Source organism: Schistocerca serialis, chromosome 3 (genome assembly GCF_023864345.2).
Source record: "Schistocerca serialis cubense isolate TAMUIC-IGC-003099 chromosome 3, iqSchSeri2.2, whole genome shotgun sequence".
Lineage (NCBI taxonomy): Eukaryota > Metazoa > Arthropoda > Insecta > Orthoptera > Acrididae > Schistocerca > Schistocerca serialis.
This window is the reverse complement of record NC_064640.1, coordinates 987,366,714-987,393,845: the sequence shown is the minus strand read 5'-3', so window position 1 is coordinate 987,393,845 and position 27,132 is coordinate 987,366,714. Positions and strand designations below refer to the sequence as shown.

At 45.9% G+C, this 27,132-nt stretch overlaps 1 protein-coding gene across 4 annotated transcripts in view; it reads left to right on the top strand.

The window, feature by feature from the left end:
• The window catches only part of LOC126471433 (serum response factor homolog), a 246,263-nt gene that overhangs the window by 129,682 nt on the left and 89,449 nt on the right, over nt 1-27,132 (top strand). For 2 of the 4 annotated variants that reach the window (XM_050099593.1, XM_050099595.1), the window contains exon 4: nt 24,127-24,198. The exons of the other annotated variants lie outside the window; for them this stretch is intronic. In XM_050099593.1, coding sequence (XP_049955550.1) covers nt 24,127-24,198 — 72 coding nt within the window. The remainder of the gene's footprint in view (nt 1-24,126; nt 24,199-27,132) is intronic. 4 annotated transcript variants of the gene reach the window in all.

Sequence of the window (27,132 nt, the reverse complement as noted above, 5' to 3'; positions counted from 1 at the left end):
TTGCACAGACGTTGTTGGCATTCCTGTGCTGTGTTTGAGATTATCGAAAGTTTCCGTTTTGTCTGTATACGAGAGTTACTCCTAGATTTTGTAAGCCATTGCTAATAGTCTAGTCCAATTCTGTTTATAGTCTCCACTCCCTCCTCTTCCCCCATTTATTTCTCCTCAATCACGACTAGAAGTTTGAAGTACGCCTTACAACTGCACATCCTAGGGGAAGTGAATATGGTCTTCCTGAAAGAAATATCGCTAGCGCAGAGTGTTTGAGCCGTTCAGTGTATTCCTTTGAGAATGGTAGGCGCTGTCTGCAGTTGTGTTGGCTGACACACATTATTGCGCAAAAGTTAAGGACGACAGGATCTTTCGCATGAGGTGAGGTGTCGTTGCCAAGTAACATAGCTAGATGAAATGTTGACCATACATATAGAGAACTTCTACAGTATAGTACGGAAGGTAACTGAAAGAAATGCACAATCAGACGAATTGAAATGACACTTTTATTCAAAGGCAATAATTAAACTGAAGTCATCACGATTCGTGATTGTCCCCAGAACACTACAAAAGGCGGGACATGTTTCTTAATCACTAGGACTCAGATTTTTAGGTTTTTTATGAAATGAATTTTAGTTCTTTGTTTTCTTGGAATAGCCATTTTTAGTTTTAAACAAAACTGTTTCATCCTATTTGACGCCCGCATCTCGTGGTCGTGCAGTAGCGTTCTCGCTTCCCACGTCCGGGTTCCCGGGTTCGATTCCCGGCGGGGTCAGGGATTTTCTCTGCCTCGTGATAGCTGGGTGTTGTGTGATGTCCTTAGGTTAGTTAGGTTTAGGTAGTTCTAAGTTCTAGGGGACTGATGACCATAGAAGTTAAGTCCCATAGTGCTCAGAGCCATTTGAACCATTTTCCTATTTGAGCCTTTTACTGAAAAATATAATGAACATTAGTATTGACGTAGAAAATTTTATTATAATTTTGACACGGTTATTTTGTAGTTCTTTGTGAGAAATAAACAGTTAATTATTCCTTAGATAGTTACTCGAAAAATGCATAAATATTTCAGATATTTATCCGTACTACAATTAGTTCCCTTTTTATGGCATTTTAATGAAAAGTCTTTTACTGAAAAATTATTTTAATGTGTCACATAAAAACAGGCACTTGAAATGTGTATATATGTAGGACCATAATCTGGTGACGGTACAATTAACAAGAAATTTTATATTACCTTTTGGTGTCGTAGTGAACAATTAACCACATTTATAAGTTTTGTAAAGCTAAACTTTTCCTGTTGTCTCATAATACATTTTTGTAGGTTGAATAACATCTCTCTGAAGCACAACAGGCCAATGGTGCATATTACATCGACGCAATTGCTCGTGGCCCCCAATAAAATCGACTTTAGAACCTCCCACTCTGAATAATGGCGGACGCGTTTTTCGTACCTGGGATTTCTCAGAAGAATATTCCATAATATAGTGACGCATGCTGTACCCACTGAATCAGGTATTTCGACCAGGTACATCTGCACCTCGGATATCGCGTCTAGATCATCTTTCAGTGGTCGAGATGCGGACGGTAGGCGTTCAGTTACAAGTGCATGTTCGAAGTGAACTCTTAAAATTCCAAGAGCGCAACGGTCTTATTATTCTTAAAGGCAGTCTTGACTTTTTCAATAAAAGCTGATTCACTAGAGATGAATGTGTGTACTATCTCGTTGACTTTTTGGTATTATTCGGCGTAATACACAAAGGTGACAGAAGTCATGGGTACCTCCTAATATCGTGTCGGCTGTCAGTAATTGTTGTAATGCATTGCTTGACTTGTGTTGAAAGATTTGATGTTCCATATCACCTAGGTGACCTCCCCCTGTTGCAGAGGGAACCTATTTAAGCCTCTGGGCCGCCTCAGATGTTGAGAGAGATTCGGGAAGGGTGAAGCATTTGATACCCCTCATTCTGTGAAATGTGTTCAAGCCATTGATCGTGGATGAAATCGACATTGTCGAATGCATATGGACAGCATGTTGCCCTTGGGGCAGGCTCTTCGTTGAAGTAGACAGTTGAGAGCTTCAAATGGCTCTAAGCACCATGGGACTTAACATTTGAGCTCATCAGTCCCCTAGACTTACAAGTACTTAAACCTAACTAACCTAAGGACATCACGCATGTCTATGCCCGAGGCAGGATTCGAACCTGCGACCGTAGCAGCAGCGCGGTTCCGGACTGAAGCGCCTAGAACCGCTCGGCCACAGCGGGTGGCTGAGAGCTCCATTTGTTGAGCCGTTTTACAACTCCCTTAACAACTGGATATAAGTAGTCACTCCATAAAGTAAAAATAATACCTCTATATAAACACCAGCTCAGAAAGTTGTTTTGTATACTCACATGAGAGAACTGGACAGGAAATGCTGGAGAGGCGTAGGCTGTTTGTAAACTGAAAATGGAGGAGCGCTCGTGTTGGAGAAGTTTCTTTCCTAGAGGAATGCTGCTGCCGCCGTAAGGGATCACTGAGAATTTACCCTCTAAAAGCGTAAAACGGTTCGCAGAGGTTTACGTAGATTCTGTCCATATTCTTTCCTTGCGTTTGTATTATAGGTAACTAATATCTGTATTCTAGGTAGTGTTAACACACTTAGTGGAAAATAAACACACTGCTGGTGTGACTGCGCACTACGTGCCCACTGATTCGAGCAGAGGAGGAAGGCCAGCTATAACTTCGTGAAACACACTGTAGTTGTTTCTTGTGACGTTGTGGGGAATCGCCTGCACGCCCATCAGTTTGCAGACCTATGAAGGAAAGAACCGCACCATCACAATCTGGCGACGTACCTTTCCTAATGCTTCTATCTCCCATCCCCTCTCCATCCTGTTACACCCACAGAACACAGTTTATCCCTTAATACTGCTCTACTGCACTTAGATGTCGTACACACATTTAATGTTTGTTCTTAAACAACTTTATTTATCGATAGACATTACATTTACGTCATTAAGGCACAGTTCTTAATACTGTGCTATTTTCCGTCCCCTGCAAGGCGGAAAGAGTTAGAAAAAATGAACAGGAATTTTTTTATAGGAAATTTAATGTAGTTCAATTTTGTACTGGGAATCATTTTCGCCAGAAGTCACGGTTACGCTGTACTCAAGAAAAACAACGACAACTACTGCGTGGAATGAAAAAAAAATTCAAATTTAGTTTTGTGACTACCTCCCCCCCACTTCACCTGTGAGTGTATTTAAAGCACTGACACTGTTATCAAAGGAACTGCATCCTGATTTCACGTCCATAACTGTGGTATACATTCTCCATGCTTTCCATCAATTACCCATCGAATTCTCCCATCCTTCTGCCGAGTCATTTTCCTAGCTCCTTAAGAATTGACCTCTTCAAGAGGTGTTAACGCTTAATGAGCCTCTGTTACCACTCCACTTTGTGTGTGTGTGAGAGAGAGAGAGAGAGAGAGAGAGAGAGAGAGAGAGAGACCTACCTACATTTTGGCTGTAACAATGACCCTTTGAGGGGAACATAATTCAAAATCCGTTTCGTCGTTCTACTTTAAGTATTTTGCATTGTCACTGAATAAATAATACTGGAGTGGAATTATGACCGTGCTGAAATGAAGTGCAGGTGGGTGGGAAGTGAACCTCAACATCTATTTCTACGTAGAACTTGCTCAACCCACCGTACGGTGCGTGGCGGAGGGTGCTCTGTACCATTACTAGTCGTTTCCTTTCCTGCTCCACTCGCAAATAGAGCGAACGAGCGGAAAAAGACTATGTGCCTCCGTATGAGCCCTAATTTCTCATTCTCAATAGTGTTTATCGAAAAGTATGTTGCCTTCCGTCCAGGGATTCTCATTTGAATTCCCGAAGCGTCTCCGTGATACGTGTTGTTCGAACCTACCGGTAACGAATCTAGCAGCCCGCCTCTTAATTGCTTCGATGTCCTCCGATCCGACCTGGTACGTATCCCAAACACTCGAGCAGTACTCAAGAATAGGTCGCACCAGCGTCCTGTGTGCAGTCCTTTACAGGTGAACCACTCTTTCCTAAAATTCTCCCAATAAACCGAAGTCGACCATTCGCCTTCCCTACCACAGTTCACACATGCTCGTTCCATTTCATATCGCTCTGCAACGTGACGCCCAGATATTTGAACGACTTGACTGTGTCAAGCAGGACACTAGTAATACTGCATCCGAACATTACAAGTTTGATGTCCGCCCCCTGGTAGCTGAGTGGTCAGCGCGACGGAATGTCATACCTAACGGCCCGGGTTCGATTCCCGGCTGGGTCGGAGATTTTCTCCGCTCAGGGGCCGGGTGTTGTGTTGTTCTTATCGTCATCATTTCATCCCCATCGACACGCAAGTCGACGAAGTGGCGTCAACTCGAAAGACTTGCACCAGGCGACCGGTCTACCCGACGGGAGGCCCTAGCCACACGGCATTGACATTTCCATTTCTGTAGGTTGCCTTTGTCTACCAGTGCATGTCGTGTGGTACATACACACCCGCTCTGAACATTCTGAGTTTGTGAACCAAGCTTAAGCGTGAAAACTGGCTTTGGCAGTGTCCTATTTATTTTCAGTCATTTATCAATTCGATCTAACATATTTTACATTGAAATTATAGCTCAGCTGAAGATATCAGCAACCACTGAGTGTTTCGTGTGCCTTTTTTCTATACCGAAAAAAGAGTTCATATGCCCAGGGTTACCAGGACACCCAGCCTCAATCATATCGTTTATTTCCTCTGGGGTATTGAAAATCAGTGGTTTGAGACCTGAATGGTTAATCTAGTAGCCAGAATAATAGCCGTCTGCGGGAAGATTGATACACGTTAATGAAACTTGAAACCTCTGCTATAATGTTCATTTGCGGATGTTCCTCCATCAGGATTATTTGATAAACATGAAAGGTTGCTACAAAATCTATTTGGCCAGTGGTCTCCGTTTACTGAAGCTGGTGTGCGATATTTCCAGTGGCTGTTGCAGGGGTGCAAATGGCACGTTGTTATATCAGGGTTGTACAAGATATTACACCAAAATGTCTCTGTAAATAAAAGAGTGCTGTAATATAATTCTGCGTGCATAAATATGAATGACATGTTGTGGTTGTTATGGTCTTCAATCCTGAAACTGGTTTGTTGCAGCTCTCCAAGTTAGTCTGACCTGTGCAAGCCTCTTCATCTCTGCAAAACTATCTCTGAAACATACATCCGTTTCAACCTGCTTGCCACACTGACGGAGAAAAAAAAATCGCGCCCCAAGAAAGAGTTGTGCGACATAAACGAAACTTGATAGGCGTGTTTCTACATCTGAAAGAAAATGTCGATTCAGATTACAAACCAGTCACGTACGAGTGGCGCTAGTAGCGCCACTATGAGTATGCAAATCAGGTTTGCTTTAAATACCCGCTGTAACGGTCGTGAGAGTTAGTTACCTTCGAGACTGGACGTGGTGAGCTGTTGGTCAAGAATGCCTTCAAGGCATAAACACGCCATTGAGAACACCTCACTGTGTTCGAACGAGGTCGTGTAAGAAGCTGGATGTTTCTTCCGCGATACTGCAGACTGACTTGGCAGGAATGTATACACTCTACATGATTACTGGTAGCGATAGTCTCGAGAATGTACGGACGCAAGAAGACCGGGCTCCGGACGGCCACGTGGCCCTACCGAGAGGGAAGACCATCGTGTTAGGCGAATGGCCCCGGCGCATCGTGTACTGCATCTACGCAGCTATACGAGCAGCAGTTGGCCGCACGTTAACAGAACGAACTGTTACAAATAGGTTACTTCAAAGACAATTCCGAGCCAGACGCTCTGTAGCATGCATTCCACTGACCCGAAACCATTTGCGACTTCAGTGGCGTCAAGAGAGAACTGATTGGAGAGCAGGGTAGAGGTCTGTTGTGTTTACTGATAAAAGCTGGTTCTGCCTCGGTGCCAGTGATGGCCGTGTGTTGTTGAGGCCTGCAGTCAACCTGTCTGCGTACTAAACACACCGGACCTACAGCTGGGGTTATGGTCTGACAGCAGGAACACTCTCGTGTTTAATACACGCACCCTGATTGCAAATTTGTGCGTCAGTATGGTGATTCGACCTGTTGTGCAGCCATTCATGAACAGCATTCCAGGCCGTTTTCCAATAGGGTAATGGTGGCCCACATACCGCTGTTGTAACTCAACATGTCTAAAGAATGTCGACGTTTTGCCTTGGCCTGCTTGATCACCAGATCTTTCTCCTGTCGAGCATATGGGGGACATTGTCGCACAACTCCAGAGTCATCCGCAAACTGCATTAACCTTCCTTGTATTGACCGACCAAGTGCAATAGGCGTGGAACTCTATACCACAAACTGACATCCGCCACTTCAACAACACAATGCATGCACGTTTGCATGTTTCATTCAACATTCTGGCGGTTACATGGGTTATTAATGTTTAAATGGTTCAAATGGCTCTGAGCACTATGGGACTTAACTTCTGAGGTCATCAGTCCCCTAGAACTTAGAACTACTTAGACCTAACTAACCTAAGGACATTACACACATCCATGCCGGAGGCAGGATTCGTCCCTGCGACCGTAGCGGTCGCGCGGGTCCAGACTGAGGCTATTAATGACCAGCATTTCACATTTGCAGTAGCTTATGTCACGCATACATTACCTGTGACCTTGAAGTGCATACATTGCCTGTGACCATGAAATGTTAATCACTGAAATATGTCACCTAGACAGATGTATTCCTGAAATTTCTTTACTCTATATTAATATTTTTGGTTTTGCGATTTTTTCCGTCAGGGTATATATCCGGTAATTTTTAGTTGAACAGTTCGTCAACTAATAAAGCAGTGATTAATGCAACGGCATTGTTTTTTGTCGACATGGTAATAATATGGTAATTTTTTCTTCAGTTAACTAAGTCAGATCTACACTGAGGTGACAAACTTATGGTATAGCGATATGCACATGTACAGATGGTGGTAGTAATGCGTACACGTGGAAGAAAAGGACAGTGCATTGGTGGAGCTGTCACTTGTACTCAGGTGATTTATGTAAAGAGGTTTCCGACGTGATTATGGCCGCACGATGGGAGTTAACAGACTTTGACCGCGGAATGGTTGTTGGAGCTAGACGCATGGGACATTCCATTTGGAAGTAGTTAGGAAATTCAGTATTCCGAGATTCATAGTGTCAAGAGTGTGCTGACAGTACCAAATTTGAGGCATTACCTCTCACCACGGCCTCCACCTAACGACCGAGAGCAGTGGCGATTGCGTGCATCTGCATCGTACTCCGCAAGCCACCTAATGGTGTGGGGCGGAGGGTACTTTCGGTACCACTATTTGAGCCTCCAACCCTGTTCCATTCGCGAATAGTGCGTGGGAAGAGCGAGTGTCGGTAAGCCTCTGTATTGGCTCTAATTTCTCGAATTTTCTCCTCGTGGTCAATACGCGAGATGGATGTGCGTGGAACTAATACGTTGTCCGACATGTCCTGAAAAGTACGTAGAGTTGTTCAGTGCTAACGGAAGAGCAACAGTGCGTGAAATAAGCTCAGAAATCGGTGTGGGATGTACGCCGAACGTTTCCGTTAGAACAGTGCGTCGAAATTTGGCGTTAACGGGCTATATCAGCAAACGACTGACGCTAATGTCTTTGCTAACATCACATCACGACGTCACCTGCAGCGTATTTCCCGATCTAGTGACCATATGGGTTGGACCTTAGAGTGACTGGAAAAGCGTGGACTCACATTCGGGAGGACGACGGTTAAAACCTGCTTCCGGCCATCCTGATCTAGATGTTCCGCGATTTCCCTAAATCGCTTCAGGCAAATGCTGGGATGGTCCCTTTCAAAGTGCACGGCTGAGTTCCTTCCCCATCCTTCCCAAATCCGAGCTTGTGCTCCGTCTCTAATGACCTCGTTGTTCACTGGACGTTAAATACTAATCTCCTCCGCCTGGAAAAACTGTCGTAGGCAGATGAGTCCAGATTTCAGTTAGTAAGAGCTGATGGCAGGTTTCGAGTTGTCAGAAGGCACTGCGCAAGCTGTTGGTGGCTCCATAATGGTGTGAGCTGTGTTTACGTGGAATGAACTGGGTGGTCCGGTGCTACTGAACCGATTACTGACTGGAAGTGGCCATGTTCGGCTGTTTGGAGACCATTTGCAGCCTTGCACGGGCTTCATGGGCCCAAACATCAGTGTCATGTCACTGCGCCACAGTCGTTCGAGATTGGTATGAAGAACATTCTAGACAAATCGAGCGAATGATTCGGCCACCCAGAACGCCTGACATGAATCACATCGAACACTTCATGGAACATATTCGAGAGCTCAGTTCGTGCACAACATCGTGCACCGGCAACACTTTCGCAATTATACAGGGTTATTACAAATGATTGAAGCGATTTCACAGCTCTACAATAACTTTATTATTTGAGATACTTTCACAATGCTTTGCCCACACATACAAAAACTCAAAGTTTTTTTAGGCATTCACAAATGTTCGATATGTGCCCCTTTAGTGATTTGGCAGACATCAAGCCGATAATCAAGTTCCTCCCACACTCGGCGCAGCATGTCCCCATCAATGAGTTCGAAAGCATCGTTGATGCGAGCTCGCAGTTCTGGCACGTTTCTTGGTAGAGGAGGTTTAAACACTGAATCTTTCACATAACCCTACAGAAAGAAATCGCATGGGGTTAAGTCGGGAGAGCGTGGAGGCCATGACATGAATTGCTGATCATGATCTCCACCACGACCGATCCATCGGTTTTCCAATCTCCTGTTTAAGAAATGCCGAACATCATGATGGAAGTGCGGTGGAGCACCATCCTGTTGAAAGATGAAGTCGGCGCTGTCGGTCTCCAGTTGTGGCATGAGCCAATTTTCCAGCATGTCCAGATACACGTGTCCTGTAACGTTTTTTTCGCAGAAGAAAAAGGGGCCATAAACTTTAAACCGTGAGATTGCACAAAACGCGTTAACTTTTGGTGAATTGCGAATTTGCTGCACGAGGGCGTGAGGATTCTCTACTGCCCAGATTCGCACATTGTGTCTGTTCACTTCACCATTACGAAAAAATGTTGCTTCATCACTGAAAACAAGTTTCGCACTGAACGCATCCTCTTCCATGAGCTGTTGCAACCGCGCCGAAAATTCAAAGCGTTTGACTTTGTCATCGGGTGTCAGGGCTTGTAGCAATTGTAAACGGTAAGGCTTCTGCTTTAGCCTTTTCCGTAAGATTTTCCAAACCGTCGGCTGTGGTACGTTTAGCTCCTTGCTTGCTTTATTCGTCAACTTCCGTGGCTACGCGTGAAACTTGCCCGCACGCGTTCAACCGTTTCTTCGCTCACTGCAGGCCGACCCGTTGATTTCCTCTTACAGAGGCACCCAGAAGTTTTAAACTGCGCATACCATCGCCGAATGGAGTTAGCAGTTGGTGGATCTTTGCTGAACTTCGTCCTGAAGTGTCGTTGCACTGTTATGACTGACTGATGTGAGTGCATTTCAAGCACGACATACGCTTTCTCGGCTCCTGTCGCCATTTTGTCTCACTGCGATCTCGAGCGCTCTGGCGGCAGAAACCTGCAGTGCGGCTTCAGCCGAACAAAACTTTATGAGTTTTTCTACGTATCTGTAGTGTGTCGCGACCATATGTCAATGAATGGAGCTACAGTGAATTTATGAAATCGCTTCAATCATTTGTAATAGCCCTGTATAGGGCCATAGAGGCAGGCATGGCTCAGTTTCTCTGCAGGGGACTTCCAACGAATTGTTGATTCTATGGCACGTCTAGTTGCTGCGCTACGCCATTTAAAAAGACGCCCGACACGATATTAGGAGGCATCCCATGACTCTCATCACCTCAGTGTATATGCAAGAAGGACGCCGCATATGTTTAAGGCTGATGAAAAGGTCGCGGAAAAACAAATTTGTTCGCAGAGTTTGGACCATTCTTAAATGAACAGAGTTTGTTTTGTGGGCCCGTGTCTTACTATGAATGAGACCTCGGTACACCACTTCACCCGAGAAACGAAACAGTAATCGATAAGACGAATTAGGTTTCGTTTTGATTTCCCAGCGGAAGTCAAAACAATAACTGGGTAGTTCTACACAAGACTTTTGAATCAGGTTTGTGAAGAAAAACTTGAGTGTGTTGGATTGTTAACGACAAAAATCATTTTTCTCCAGGGCAAGGCACGTACGCGCAAGGGTATTTTGACAGTGGCTAAATTTAGGAATTAGAAGTGCAAGTTGTTGGAATATCCACCGTATTCGTCATACATACCCACCGTATTCGTCATGTAAGATAGATATTTTGCGGACTTTCCAGAAGCACACTGTAGGTGTGGAATTACCTACTGTTGACCAAAAAAATAGTCTGTCTTAGCGTGTCCGAGAAATTTTCTTCTTGCCTGTGTACTATATAATGAGTAATTCGAGCTGCACTTTATGCACGTTGCGGTTTTCTGCGTTACCAGAACGGAATGTCTCCGTGACATCCACCGAGGATCCAAGTTTTGTATTAGCAGCATTCCGTATTTTTTAAATTTTGGGACACGCATTTACAGCCTTGTTGCGCTTCGAATGGTGATAAGGAAAATGACGGGCACCGATCGGAACTACGGCAGTTTGGCTGGTGCGTTACTTGGACGATTGCAGGGGCTTCCGGTAGGGGAACTTGCGTGGTTGCTGGCTTCCTTGTGCCCATCCGGCGATCTGCGTCAGCATTCACATCACACACTGGGCAGCGGCCGCGCCACTGGGGGCTCTGACGGGGTCTTGTCTGCGCTGCACTACTCCTCGATTCCATATCTGTATGCTGACACACTTACAAATTCCGCGCATAGTGGCAATTGCTGTCGTCACATTCCGATCATGTCAAATAGCATTTGACTATAAGAAACAGAGTCCTCGTTTTCTGTTGACTAGTCCTGTTTATAAGGACTGTCAGCTGAATTTTTCGCCTTGTATATAATGTGAATGTTTGGATGTCCTCAGAACGTTCCAGAATTTCACACATAATCATTTTTTGATGCGTGTACCCATATTCTCAAATTGAACCCAGTGAAAGCTGGCGTTATTATCCTAATTCTGAAAATCTATAGCGTCTGCAAGCGCTTTGTAGAACAGACTAATTATTTTTGTTACGACGTACCAATATTTTGAGTACTTTGCGGGTATGCTGAGGTCTTTACATAATATATCGCACCCGGCAAGAACAGTAACACAACTGAAAAATGCAATACTTGAGATAAATTGACTTAAAGAATTCTGTAAAACTTCATTCAAATAGTACAAGCTTCGTTTAAATTTCAAGTGTTTCGGGCAGTAAATTCCATTATATTCTATACAACAGTAGTATGGGGTGTAATTGTGTTCTCGTAGAATGTGAGATTTTATCAGGTAATTATTATTTTTCTGACGTGTGTCACTTTTCTTGCTTTTCTAAAAACGTTTTGTTATGACCCCTCACGTAATACTTTCGCCACTGTTCCACCCCAAGTAGCACGTGTATTTTTACTTACTGTAATATAATATGGCATTCTATCATCCATCAGGCAAAATGAGTACTTAAAACAGAATAAAAAGTGAAAAAGCTGAAATCGTCTTATTAGAAATATGCGAATGCAAAATTATAATAGATAAGAATTAATACAATTTAATAAGGAACATCAGTTAGGTTCAATTTAAGGAACACAATTTACCAGTAGGTAGAACCATAAATGGGCTTATATAATATAGGAATACTTTTCACCGTGAAAAGAGATTCAAAATAAACTTTCTTTACAGCACAAATTTCAATTTTTTTCTTCTACGCTCCAACGCACGGAAATTCGTAATATTTACAGCTGCAGTAATCGTTAAAACATGTTTCCTCAGGCATGCTAGCATGTCTGAAGAACATTTTAATGTAAGATATAGACACTCTGTAAACACAGACATTGTAATAATCAGTGATTTTAAAAATTACATTCAGCTTACCTTACTTATGAAAAGTGTCACAACTCGGAATGTGCCGCTCTTACTGAATGAACCATACACACCAGCCGCCCCCCCCCCCCCTGCAGGTCCGGGGGTTAGAATAGGCCCAAGGTATTCCTGCCTGTCGTTAGAGGCGACGAAAAGGAGTTTCACACGTTTCGGCCTTTATGTGATGATCCCCTGTAGGGTTTTACCTCCATTCTTCAAAATTTTCCCGAAGAGCGAGCCAATTGGGGAAGGGCGCCTTACAAGGTGCATCGTGTCCATCGTGCATTGAGATCTTTAGCCCACTTTCTCGTCGTCGCATTGCAGTCCTGCCCATTCTCCATCTCTTAGGCGAGGACACCTTCCTGGGTGCGTTTTCCACCATGCACTATGCAGTGCCGATTTCTGCGTCGACACCATGTACCCTGTTGGTTGTAGCCCCCTGACCACACAGGGATCGCTCTGCTGATGCCTGCGCCGTTTACTCCCCACGTATGCCAACGGGTAGATGCCTATCCCCCTGGGGCATCGGGACTCCCGGCAATGGCCATCCTGCCAGGTGGCCTTTGCTGCGGCTGTGTGGCGCCCGTGGGGAGAGCCCCTGGACAGAGTGTATGGCATCAGGGCGGATGACACGAGATGAAGCGTAGTCCATCTCTTGCTGATGGTGAAACACCAGCAGTTTCTAAGCGATCACGAGCTCAATTCAACGCACGGAAGTACGACCCCAAATCGTTCCCCTCACTGGCCACACCATGGGAGGAACGTCAGGCTAAGGATGGCAGTGGATCTTATTCGCCCACATACCTTGTATGTTCGAGAGCTAATGGGGGATCTTTCATGACGGTGAAGCCTCAGTTTTTTGTTGCGCATTTAGAGGACAAGTTCAGAGATGTGGAGGGCTTGTCCAAAATGAGATCTGGGTCAGTTTTGATCAGAACAACATCCTGTGCCCAGTCACGGGAGTTACTCGCTTGTGACAAGCTGGGGGACGTTTCTGTAACCATCACGCCCCATAAGAACTTAAATATGGTCCAGGGTATCATATTTACAGAGACCTTCTTTTGCACTCCGACGATGAGCAGCGCACCAATTTAGTGCGGCGAGGTGTACATTTCGTCCGGCGTGTCCACCGGGGTCTGAAGGATAATCAGTTTGCCACCGGTGCCTTCCTCTTGGCCTTTGTGGGTGATACATTGCCCGAGAAGGTCAAGGTGATGGTCTACCAGTGTGATGTAAAGCCCTATATCCCTCCCCCAATGCAGTGCCTTAAGTGCTGGAAGTTCGGCCATATGTCTTCCTGCTGTGCTTCCAGCGTCACATGCCGAGATTGCGGACGCCCATCACATCCCAATACTTCATGAGCACCACCTCTCATCTGTGTCAACTGTGGAGAGCACCATTCGTTTTCCTCGCCTGACTGCAGGATTCTCCAGAAAGAATGGAAAGTCATGGAGTACAAGGCCCTGGACGGACTGACTTACACTGAGTCTAAGAGAAAATTTGAACGCCATCATCCTGTGCGTGTGACATCGTCTTACGCTGCCGCTACTGCAGTTCTGGCACCATCAGCTCCGCCAACCTAGGTCACCTCTCGGAGCCGGAAGACTACACCTGCCCCCTTGATGGTGGGGGGGGGGCATTTCCCTCCCTGTCGCTCCTGCACTACCTACTTCGGGAGAAACACCCCCCGCCCCCCCCCCCCCCCCCCAACCATCGGGGACATGCGTCCCCACTTCTAAGCCGGAGAAGCGTAAGTCTTCTTCGGCTTCTCTCGCTAGGAAGGGGTCCCTTGGGTCACTCTTTTCCCAGGTTTCTGCTAATGGTAAAGATGACACCCGCCAGTGGCTGAAGAGCTTAAAAGCAGCTGGTCGTAGGGCTTCACGTTCATCCTCAGTCCCAAAGACTGAATCAGTGATGTCCTCCCAGCCAGGGAAACCCAAGGAGCAGCGAGAGAAATCCAAAAAGAAGGTCCTGAAGACCAAGGGAATTGCGTTGGCACTCACACCCCCAGTACCTACAAGCTCTGTCTCTGCGGATAAGGTAGAGATTCTGACATCCACTGAGGACCTAGGTCTCGCCAGACCCTCAGACACAATGGATATAGACTGCTCAGGCAAAAAGACGGTGGCAGCAGGTGACTGAGGTGTAAACTGTCTTGTTGAATGTTCCATGCCTTCCCACTCTCATGATGATGTCGTCCTCCAGTGGAATTGCGGCGGTTTTTTCCACCGCCTGGCTGAGCTATGGCGACTGTTAAGGTTTACACCTGCTATCTGCATTGCCCTCCAGGAAACCTTGTTCCCAGCAATGCGGACCCCTGCCCTCCGCGGCTATAAGGGATATTACAGGAACCGTAGTGACTATAATCGAGTGTCAGGTGGAGTTTGCGTTTATGTCCTGACCTCGGTGTGTAGTGAACATGTGCCCCTTCAGGCCCCTCTTGAAGCTGTGGCTGTCAGAATAAGGACGACGTAGGAAATAACTGTCTGCAATGTATATCTTCCTCCAGATGGTACAGTACCCCTGAATGTATTAGCTGCACTGATTGATCAGCTCCCTAAACTTCTCCTACTTCTGAGAGATTTTAATGCCCATAACCCCTTGTGGGGTGGTACCATGCTTACTGGCCGAGGCAGAGATGTCGCAAGTTTACTGACGCAATTCGACCTCTGCCTCTTAAATACTAGGGCCGCCACACATTTCATTGTGGCTCATGGTAGTTACTCGGCCATTGATTTATCAATTTGCAGCCCAGGACTTCTCCCATCTATCCACTGGAGAGCACATGACGACCTGTGTGGTAGTGACCACTTCACCATCTTTCTGTCACTGTCTCAGTGTCGGGCACACAGACGAGTGCCCAGATGGGCTTTGAACAAGGCAGACTGGGGAACTTTCACCTCTGGTATCACCGTTGAATCTCCCCCACACGGTATCATAGATGTGATGGTTGAGCAGGTGACTAGCACAGTTGTTTCTGCGGCAGAAAACACGATCCCACGCTCTTTAGGGTGCCGGAAGTCGCTGAAGCAATTAAGGAGCGTCGGCGAGCTCTACAGCGGCATTAGCGGCACCCTTCCCTGGAGCACCTCATAGCTTTTAAACGGCTCCGTGCTCGTGTTCGCTACCTTATCAAACAACGGAAGAAGGAGTGTTGGGAGACATACGTCTCCACCACTGGGTGCCACACGTCACCTCCCAAGTCTGGGCAGAGATCAAACGTCTTTTCGGGTACCAGGCCCCATCAGCTGTCCCTGGTGTTACAATAAATGGCGAGTTATGTACCGACGCAAACGCGATTGCCGAGCACTTCGCTGAGCACTATGCTAGAGCCTCTGCGTCTGAGAATTACCCACCAGCATTTCGCACACTCAAACGGCGGCTGGAAGGGAACGTCCTCTCATTCACTACACGCTGCAGTGAATCCTATAATGCCGCATTTACCGAGTGGGAGCTCCTCAATGCCCTTGCACGTTGGCCCGACACAGCTCCTGGGCCTGATTGGATCCACAGCCAGATGATTAAACATCTCTCATCTGACTACATCTTCTCGTCATCTTCAACCGGATCTCGTGCGATGGCGTCTTTCCATCGCAATAGTGGGAGAGCACCATCATTCCGGTGCTCAAACCCGGTAAAAACCTGCTTGATGTGGATATCTATCGGCCCATCAGCCTCACCAACGTTCTTTTTAGGCTGCTGGAACGTATGGTATGTCGGCTGTTGGGTTGGGTCGGGTCCTGGGGTCACGTGGCTTGCTGGCTCCATGTCGGGGCGGCTTCCGCCAGGGTCGCCCTACTACTGATAATCTTGTGTCCATCGAGTCTCCCATCCGAACAGCCCTTTCCAGACGGTAACACCTGATTGCCGTCTTTTTTGACTTACGTAAAGCATACGACACGACTTGGCGACGTCATATCCTTGCCACATTGTATGAGTGTGGTCTCCGGGGACCACTCCCGATTTTTATCCAAAACTTCCTGTGGCTTCGTACTTTCCGTGTCCAAGTTGGTGACTCCCGTAGTTCCACCCATATCCAGGAGAGTGGAGTCCCGCAGGGCTCTGTATTGAGTGTCGCTCTATTTTTAGTGGCCATTAACAGTCTAGCAGCAGCCGTTGGGCCCTCTGTCTCATCTTCTGTGTATGCAGACGACTTCCGCATTTCCTACTGCTGCTCCAGTACTGTTGTTGCTGGGCGGCGCCTCCAGGGAGCCATCCACAAGGCGCAGTCATGGGTTCTAGCCCACGGCTTCCAGTTTTCAGCAGCAAAGTCGTATGTCATGCACTTCTGTCGGCGTCTTGCCGTTCATCCGGAACCCACACTTTATCTTAATGACGATCCACTCACTGTAGTGGAGACATATCAATTCCTAGTACTGGTTTTCGACGCTCGGTTGACTTGCGTCCCTCATCTTCGTCAGCTTAAGCAGAAGTGCTGGCAGCACCTCAGTGCCCTCTGTTGTTTGAGCAACATCAATTGGGGTGCAGATCGCTGTACGCTGCTGCAGCTCTACAGAGCCCTTGTCCAATCCCGAATTGACTATGGGAGTGTGGTTTGTGGTTCGGCAGCGCCTTCCGCATTGCATTTACTCGACCCTGTGCACCACTGTGGGGTTCGATTAGCGTCAGGAGCTTTTAGCACGAGTCCGGTGACCAGCTTACTGGTAGAGGCTGGTGTCCCTCCACTGCAGATCAGACGTGCGCAACTGCTCGCCAGTTACACAGCACACATTCATAGTTCCCCTGAGCATCCGAATTACCGTCTCCTTTTCCCGCCCGCGGCAGTTCATCTCCCGCATCGGCGGCCCTGGTCGGGGCTAACGATTGCGGTTCGCGTTTGGTCCCTTCTCTCCGAACTGAAGTCCTTCCCTTTACCATCTCTACTTGCAGTACGTTCACGTACGCCTCAATGGTGTACGCCTCGGCCGCAGATTCGTCTGGACCTTTTGCATGGCCCTAAGGACTCAGTTAACCCCGTCGCTCTCCGCTGTCACTTCCTCTCGATTCTTGACGTGTTCCGAGGCTCTGATGTTGGTTACACCGACGGCTCAATGGCGGATGGTCACGTAGGCTTCGCATATGTTCGTGGAGGACATGTTGAGCAGCACTCCTTGCCAGTTGGCTGCAGTGTTTCCACTGCAGAGCTGGCGGCCATATCTCTTGCTCTTGAGTACATCCGCTCATGCCCTGGCCAGTCATTTCTCCTGTGCACTGACTCATTGAGCAGCCTACAAGCTATCGACCAGTGCTACCCTCGCGACCCTCTGGTAGCGTCCATTCAGGAGTCCATCTATGCCCTGGAACAGTCCCTCCGTTCCGTGGTGTTTGTGTGGACCCCAGGACACGTCGGAATCCCCGGCAACGAACTTGCCGACAGGCTGGCCAAACAGGAGATGCGGAGATGGGCTTTTCCATAGCTGACCTGCGTTCTTTCTTACACCCCAGGGTTTTTCCGGCTTTGGGAGACGGGATGGCATAACAGCACGCCAACAAACTGCGTGTCATTAAGGAGACTATGAATGTGTGGAAGTCTTCCATGCAGGCCTCTCGCAGGGAATCAGTTATCCTCTGCCAGCTCCGCATTGGCCATACGTGGTTAACGCATGTTTACCTACTCCGTCGCGAGGACGCACCTCAGTGTCGCTGTGACTCTCAAATGATAGTCGTCCACCCCTTGCTGGACTGCCCACTTTCAACCACTCTGCGGCAGACTTTTAACTTTCCCAGCACCCTGCCTTCGGTGTTGGGCGACAGTGCCCCCATAGCAGCTTTAGTTTTACGTTTTATCCGTGAGAGTGGGTTTTATACTTCTATGTAGGTTTTAGCGCATGTCCTTTGTCCCTCCGTCTCCTCCACCCTAGTGCTTTTAGGGTGGAGGTTTTAATGTGTTGCAGAGTGGCTGGCTTTCCCTTTTTATTCTCGTGGTTGGCCAGCCACTGTGATCTGCTTTCATCTTTTACTCCCTTCTGTTTCTAGCGTCTCTTGTTTTCTTGTCCTCTTTTGTTCCTTCTAGTATTCGTTGCCTTCCCTTCGTTCTTGTGGCTTTTCCTTTCTTTCCGTTTTGTGTTATATGTTTCGTCCGTTTTATTCTCATCCTTGTGGCATTGTTTTATTAGGAACAAGGGACCGATGACCTCGTAGTTTGGTCCCTTCTCTCTCTTTAAACCAACCAACCAACACCAGCCGGTAGCAATGTCAAAGCGACACTGTTCTTGGCGTGGCGAATCTTGAAGTATCTTACAATGAAACTGACATAACTACCCATAAGTGGATAAATTGGGAGATAGAGGTGTTAACGTTTCTCGTGCACGTTGGGGCATTTCACACGTATTTTTCAGAGACGTAAACTAAAAATTGCAGGTTTTTGACATGTAACTATTCTTGCCGGGGGCCGATATTTCTTAAAGGATAAATTCTGACTGGAGCATTGATCAACCCTTAAACTATTCCAGTGGATGAATTTATTGTAAAAAAAATTGGTTTCTGCTTTCTATCCCTGTGATAAACATAGTAGATAGACATCGTTTTATCATGAAAAATGTTTTAATGTCATACGTACGAAGTATCTGAAATTGTATACAAACGCTTTTATAATAACGTTCGCATCACAGTTGTGTTACTTAGTACGTTTATAAAAATCATAAACACAGGAAGTGTTGTGGTCAGAGAACTTGACCTCAGGAATAGTATCCCTCTCACTTCCGTAACGTACCGAATTCGTGAAAGACAGTCTTGCATCGTATCAGATCTTTCATTCAGTGATTTGTGACGGAGAAGAGATACAATTTCAGTAGTCTCTATTCGAAACGTGTACGAAGCAGGCACAGCGAAGCAGAGTACCATTACTGGCTTCTGATTGACCTGATTTCTGTCAGCGTGTCGAATTTTCAGTTAGATAGGGCACAGGTTTTTAGTCTGTTTGTTGAACGTTTAGCGAAAAATTTTTCATTTTACTTCGGAATTCACATTTCTGTAATTTGTCGTGATTATTGGCTTTTACCTATTTATGCGTGTAAAGTATCACTTGTTACTGTATATAATTTCTGTCACCACTAGAATGCCCCAAAAGAAGAAACCCCATGAATGTTACTTACTTAATATTTCTGTGCTATTTGTCGTTTTGTGCACGCCTGTACCAAACTGAACAATGTGTAATAAGGCTATAACCTGCGGATCTTAGTCTTAACGAAGAACTCCTTGGAACTGCAGCCACTGAGACATGAAAATAAATTTGTCGTGTACGTGATGTGTTAATCTAACATTTGTATAGGTAGTTTTAGTAATTCACATGTTACTTCATCCTGCCACCTCTACGGAATGTGTAAAAATTTTCAGGCAGTGGAAAACTATTTTATCGCTTATTGAAGTCCATCATACTAAAATAAGTTGCTATGTTTCGTAGTTTGTACTTGCAGAAAAAGCCACGTTTTATAAAGCTTATTACTTGGAAGGGTACTCATAAGAGCGCACTGCACAGCAGACTGCTGGTCGGTGTATGTTGAACATACGGATTACATTCTGTCGAAGTGGGATCCCGTGAATAACCTGTATCCTAGTATGAAGTCGCAGAACGTCAGACAAACTGCATTCGGCTACAATGTGTATTGTTTTTCTGAAGTTTCGCACCGTTCTCAGATGGTTCAAATGGCTCTGAGCACTATGGGACTAAACATCTGAGGTCATCAGTCCCCTAGACTTAGAACTGCTTAAACCTAACTAACCTAAGGACATCACACACATCCATGGATTCGATGCGGACTGAAGCGCCCAGAACCGCCCAGAACCGCTCGGTCACCGCGGCCGGCCCTCGTACCGTGCATTGGTGGTCGCAGTCTTACTAGTAACTGCTTCTGACGAGGTAAAACGATATAGGCTGTGATGTGAAACATTGATCCTAGCTTACAAAATACACTTACTTTTTCGTAATAATACTATTTTAAATTTTTTGGCGAGTGAGTGGATTCCATTCTCGAAGTGAGGATCTCAAGTGTCTGCAAAATAGCCATCTATGGATGCTATAACCACTTCATTGAAGTCGAAATATTTTCCAGTCACCCATACTTTATATGCAAAAATAGGTGGAAATAAGAGGAAGGTTTGTCGAACGGGGTAAGGTTTAAGTTTTAAAAATTTGTACTTCAAATCCCTGTTTTCTCATTGAGGAAGTACCTTTATGAGCATGTGCAATATGATTACATTTTTCTCGTGTATTTCTTTTATCAAATTGGTTCAGAATACATACACAGAACTCACATCCTTTGGAAGACAGTGAATAATAAACTGTCTGGCACTCAGTTGTACTCTGCAAGTTTGAAGTACAACTACATTTGAATTCAGTCAGTCATTTTTCAGTAGTTGAATTGCTTTCTATCCCAAACAAATAATTTTGTGATGCCACGGTAATCCAGATGTATCCGTATGGACGAGACATGCCTCCTTAAAGTGGCGTATACGCTTGCCCCCCTCGCGTTGACACGTTCTCCGTCCACACACACTGAAATGACAAAAGTCGTGGGATACCCCCTAGTATCGTGTTGTACCACCTCTTTCCCGGCGTAGTGCAGCAACTCGACGTGGCATGGACTCAACAAGTAATTGGAAGTGTCCAGCAGGAATGCTGAGCCATGCTGCCTCTATAGCCGTCCATAATTGTGAAAATGTTGTCGGTGCAGGAGTTTGTGCACTAACTGACCTCTCTATTATGTCCCGCAAATATTCGATGGGATTTATGTCGGGTGATCTTGGTGGCCAAATCATTCGCCCGAATTGTCCAGATTGTTCTGACATGGCCCAGTGTCATCCATAAAAATTACATCGTTGTTTGAGAACATGAAATCCACGAGTGGTTGCAAATGGTCTCCACGTAGCCGAAAGTAACCACTTCCAGTTAATGATCGGTTCAGTTGGAGCAGAGGATCCAGTCCATTCCGTGTAAACACAGCCCACACCATTATGGAGTCACCACCAACTTGCACAGGTCTCATCTGGCCAGGCCACGGTTTTCCAGTTATCTAGGGTTTAACCGATACTGTCACTTACCCAGAAGCGCCGCTTCAGGCGCTGTCCTGTTCGCAGAGTTACTCGCGTCGGTCGTCTGCTGCCATAGCCCATTAAAGCCACAGTTCGCCACATTTTCCTATGTAATACGTTCGTCGTACTTCCCACATTGATTTCTGCAGTTATTTCACTCAGTGTTTCTTGTATGTTAGCACTGACAACCCTTACGCAAAAGCTGCTACTCTGTCGTTAAGTGAGGGCCGTCGGCCCCTGCGTTGTCCGTGGTGAGAGGTAATGCCTGAAATTTTGTATTCTCGGCACGCTTTTGACCCTGTGGATCTCGGAATAATGAATTCCCTAACGCCGCGCGGCGTGGCCACGCGGTTTGAGGCGCGGCCCCTTCCACTGGAGGTTTAAGTTCTCTCTTGGGCATGGGTGTGTGTGTGTGTGTGTGTGTGTGTGTGTGTGTGTGTGTGTGTGTGTGTGTGTTGTTTTTAGCATAAGTTGTTAGTTTGTAAGTCTAGGGACAGCTGACCTCAGCTATTTGGTCCCTTAGGAATTCACACATTTGAACGTTTGAATTCCCTAATGATTTCCGAAATGAAATGTCTCGTGCGTGTAGCTCTATTATGTGTTCAAATTGTTTTAATTCCCATCGTGCGACCATAAGTACATCGTTAACGTTTTCACACGAATGACCTGAGTACAAATGACAGCTGCGCCAATGTACTGTACCTTGTGTACACGATACTGCCGCCATCTGTATATGTGCCCCTCTCTGTGATGACTTTTGTCACAGTTTACGTACTCAACAAGACACCATACTGTCGTATATTTGACGGAAGGTAGCCTGTACTCCTGGTAGCGTTACATTTCCTGTACATCATCATCGTGTATTCACGCTTCAGGCTGGGGGACCCTTGCCTTCGGGCTTCTTATGCGAGATGTACTTTGATGGCTGAAGTGTCGTTCTGTATCCTGTCGCACCTGCCACATCTCTAAACTTCCTAAATAATATTTCCCGGAAAGCACGGTTTCTTCCCGCCTTTTGAGTTCAGGGAGCATTTCCGTAATATTCACGTGTTGATCGAATCTTCCGGTAACAAATATAGCATTACATCCTTGAACTGCTTGGCTGTATTCCTGTAACTGGACTTGGTGGGGATCACACACACTCGACCAGTGTCCAAGAATGGGTTGCAGAAGTGTTTTGTATGTGGTATACTTTACAGAGGACCTGCACTATCCTACAATTTTCCCAATAAACTAAATCAAAGTAATCTTTTTTTTCATCTTACAGTCATTCAAAGACGACACTTTCCCGTACACAACACCGTCATCACCAAATGGTCGCACCGAGCGAGGTGGCGCAGTGGTTAGCACACTGGACTCGCATTCGGGAGGACGACGGTTCAATCCCGCGTCCGGCCATCCTGATTTAGGTTTTCCGTGATTTCCCTAAATCGCTCCAGGCAAATGCCGGGATGGTTCCTGTGACAGGGCACGGCCGACTTCCTTCCCCGTCCTTCCTTAATCCGATGAGACCGATGACCTCGCTGTCTGGTCTCCTTCCCCAACCAACCAACCAACCAACCAACCAACCAACCAAACTGTCGCAGATTTCCGCTTACCCTGTCTGGAAGATCTTTTTTTATATGGAAAAAAAGAGCGGTCGTGTTGCACCTCTCTGGGGCTCTCTGGCAAAATCTTCGCCTTTGACGAACACTCTCCGTCTTGGACAACGTACTGCTAGCGTAGCAAAATTACACTGAGTTGACAGTAGTCATAATATCACGATATCTACGTATACATATGGCGGTAGTATCGCGTACACGAGGTATAAATGGGCAGTGCGTTGGCAGAACTGTTATTTGCACTCAGTTGATTCACATGAAAGTGTTTCCGATGTGATAATGACGGGAAGGACTTCGAATGCGGAATGATTGTTGCAGCTAGACGCGTGGGACATTGTTTCGGAAGTCGTTAGGTAATTCAGTATTCCGAGGTTCACAGTGTGAAGAGTGTGCTGAGAATACAACATATCAAGCATTACTTCTCACCACGGACAACGCAGTGGCCAACGGCCTTCACTTAACGATCGAGAGCAGCAGCGTTTGCGTAGAGTTTTCAGTACTAACAGACAAGCAACACTGCGTGAAATAACTGCATAAATAAATTTGAGACGGACGAGGAACGTTTCCTTTACGACAATGCGGCGAAATTTGGCGTTATTGGGCTATGACAGCAAACGACCGACTAGAGTGCCTTTGCTAACAGTGAGACATCGCCTGCAACGGCTCTCCTGGGCTCGTGACCGTATCAGTCGGACTCTAGACGACTGGAAAACCGCGGCCTGGTCAGATGAGTCTCGATTTCAGTTGGTATGAATTGATGGTAGGTTCGAGTGGGGCGCAGACCCACGTTGTCAACAAGGCACTGTGAAAGCTGACGGTGGCTCCTTTTATGGTCTCGATCCGGGTCCTTTGGTCCAACTTAACCGATCATTGACTGAAAATGGTTATTTTTGGCTACTCGTAGACCATTTCCAGACACTTGTTTCCCAAACAACGATGGAGTTTTTATGGATGACAATGCGCCATGTCACCGGGCTATAACTGTTCGGGATTCGTTTGAAGAACATTCTGGACAATTCGAGCGAATGATTTGACAACCAAAATCGCGTGACAAGCATCCCATCTAACTTTTATGGGACATTATGGATAGATCAGTTCGTGCACAAAACCCTGCGCGGTCAACACTTTCGCAATTACGAACGGCTGTAGTGGCAGCATGCTTCAGTATTTGTGCACGGGACTTCCGACGACTCGTCGAGTCCGTGCTGCGTTCAGTTGCTGCACTACGCCGGGCGACAGGCGGTTCGATACGATATTAGGAGGTATCCCACGACTTTTGTCATCTTAGTGTATGTTTGGTATTACCACTATCTCCGTGCCTTACGGGAAGCTTTTCACCTCGCGTCGTAGCAGTTGCTCGCTCTCCGCGACGAGTTCCATTGCTGTACCAGATGACAAATTGCACAGTTGTCGCTTAATGATGAGTATTGGTAGTAGGCGGCAAGCGATTTGGTTGAGTGAGTGTGGGTAGAGGAAAGGAGCGGAAACAGTAAGCGTGTGGTGGGTGTGTTTCAGGCGGCTTAGAGCGCTACCAGGAGGCACCGGGGCCGGGCGCGGCGGCTCGCGTTCTGCCCCACCTCATCTCCGGTAAGGCTCTGCATGGTCTACACTAACAGCGCTTCTACTAAAACTCACTGTGTGCCGTGAAATGCGGGAGGTGGGGGGTGGCTCTTCTCTGCCAGCAGCACGTGCCTGTCTGTCGTAAGTGTGTGTGTGTTTCTTGCTTGCCTTCGAGTGAGCGCACTCGATGGTCGCTAATCACTTGCTGCTCGGACCTTTCGTGTGGGTTTGACATAAAGCAGGAGCCAAGTAGCCTTATTTGAGTAGTCTGTGGACTGTTACGGGACGAACGTCGTTGTCGTGCATCCGCATTGTTTTTACGCCGGTGACGCCTCGTTCTCTGCTGACGTCTGCCAAGTGAGATGACGCAATGGTTTAAGCCATAGTATGAGCAGGGTTCAGATCGTGGCTGGACGTTCTCATGCTTGTTTTGTCGCGGTTTGTCCGTATAGATAACTGAGAGAGGTGGCGCAGCAGTTAAGACACTGGACTCGCATTCCGGAGGGCCGTAGTTGAAATTCCCGCTCAGCCTACTAGATACACCGCCCTTCCACAACCTTTGCTCCTCCTCCGTCTCTAATGATCTCGTCGTCGAAGGGGCATTCGGATTTAATCTGCCTCCTCAAACAAATTGAGACAAATTTTGGGATGGTGAATTTAACAGTGTGAATACTGATCCAACCTTCTCATTCCGAGCTAGTCCTCAGTGTTTAATTATCTCAACTCTGAGGAGACTTTTTTTTTATCACTGCTACCTGAATGGCACTGTGCGAGCGGCTTATGGTAGTTTACACTGTTAGCTGACAACCTGTTGCAGTCTCGCAGTTACAATGATTTCCTTGTAGTCCGTAAGTGTACATCCTCAATAAGAGCATTAACATTTTTATCACGATACTATATGATCAAGAAATAGCTTCCACAACCTGTTTGTATTAGAAGACCTAGATTCTCATTCTTTTTACGAAATAATTCAATGTCATCTTCATCGTATTCATTTGGAAACTAGTTTTTTACAGTTTGCCAGGATTATTCATTGGGAGAAGCCACGCTCTATTTCCTTCGCCAGTCGTGGCCTGCCAGGGGTTGTGGTACACATCTGGTATCATCTACACACATTGAACGTTAACTGTAATCTTCCTTCCTAATTAATTAATTTTGTACGGATAGGTTTATGTGTAGTACGTTTTCGGGCGCATAAATACATCCTCTCAGTATTTTCTTTGCCTTACCTTCTGTGTTCCAGAACGAACTGAGGAGCTACTCCTGAATTCACCTAAATATGTGGGAAGAAACGCCGAAAAAATCTATACTAATAATTAATCAGTAAAACCGTCGAGTCTCTGTTTTAACACGCCAATCTTCAAAATTACTAGTTAAATTTTCGTGAGGTTTTCACTGAGTACGTGAGCGTAGGTTGGGGCAATATGTAGGCTTTATTTCATCAAAATAGGATCACGAGGAAACAAGAGAGATCGTAATTCAAAGTTTTATCTAAAATCGTCTGCTCAGCTTAGTAGTTTGGATGTTCAATCATAACAGCTTAACACACCAAAGAGCAAATAGATGGCGCCTTTAGTTTCTTAGTACACCAGAGAACCAGTAGATCGTGCTGTTAGTTCTTTTATCTCAGTGACAGATGTGTTTTCGGAAGTTTGTCAGTGACACAATTAAGCGTCACAATCTTACCGTTACGAATACAAACTAACATTGAATTTACTTGGTAGGATATACGGATTTATTGATTTCGCTTTGTTTGTTAAAAAATTAACGCCATTGCATTGCTTCTTTCGACAGGTTTTATTTATATTGTTTGCTAGGGAAAACGAATTTATTAAGTTTGCTTTGTTGTTTGGATGCTCACTCGTTACATTTTCATCTCGATTTTTTTATGAATAAAAATGACGAGAAAACCGTCGAGTTTTTTTGAATACATTAGAATGGCTAAAAGACTGAGGACTATGCAGTCTAAGGAATCCAATAAAGATCCTGAGGTGAGACTTGCACTGGCTCGAGAAACTGAGGCTTTATCTCACTTTTTGGAAACCCTTTCTGAAAACAGGGCACATCGTAACTGATAGAGAGCGTCATGCATTATCTAGCTCCTCAGAGGTCTTGACTCACTGAGGCTTAAAGTTACTGCCCTCAGCGCCAGGTTTCTCAGCTAGTCCTACTTAAATCATTCATTGCTTGCTTGGCGGATTAACGTATAGAGAGTGACAGACCTCTGCAGTGTTCCAGTTTGAGAAGGAGGGTTCTTTGCCTGTCCAAGTATTATAATAGATGGAGTAATGCGCTGTTTGTTCAGTTTGAAAGTAAGTGAAAAATCGCACTGTCATCATCTAACGCATTCATCGTTGACCCAGCTTTCCTCCATTATGCACATGTATGGTGCCTGCAGTTTTCTAGGTCTAAAACCCGGCGAGCTATTATTGAAGATTTACGGCTAGATGAGGTTGCAGCTGCGTCGTAAAAAAATCATGCCAAGAACAGTGAAGTACCGAGTAACATGCTTAGCCCTTGTTGATGACTTTCAGCGCAGTGTTCTAACTACTATGAAGGTATGTCCCATGTCATCATCGGTTCTTCTGGCGTTATTCTTTACCAGTAATATTTTGTAAGAGTAACCAGAAGATCAAGAAAAAAGGTCGGTTTGGTTTTAGTTTTAGGATAAACCCAGATTTTCAAGATACAATTTCTTTAATTTAGCTGACTGTATGACGGCGCAGAAACAACACACACTGTATTGAGAAGTTTCCAGAAATCCATCTCAAAATTAGTCGGAATTTGTTGATGGGTCCTTGTTGCGTAGGGATGTCTGTTACGGTTTTAGTACATGTTTTACGTAGACAGCTTCCAGCCTAGGTGGCATACTATCGATATAATAGACAAAAGTGTTGGGTAGATGTGATTGTGGGTCTGTTTGATTTGGCGCTAGATCGCCCTTGGAAAGCATACCACGAA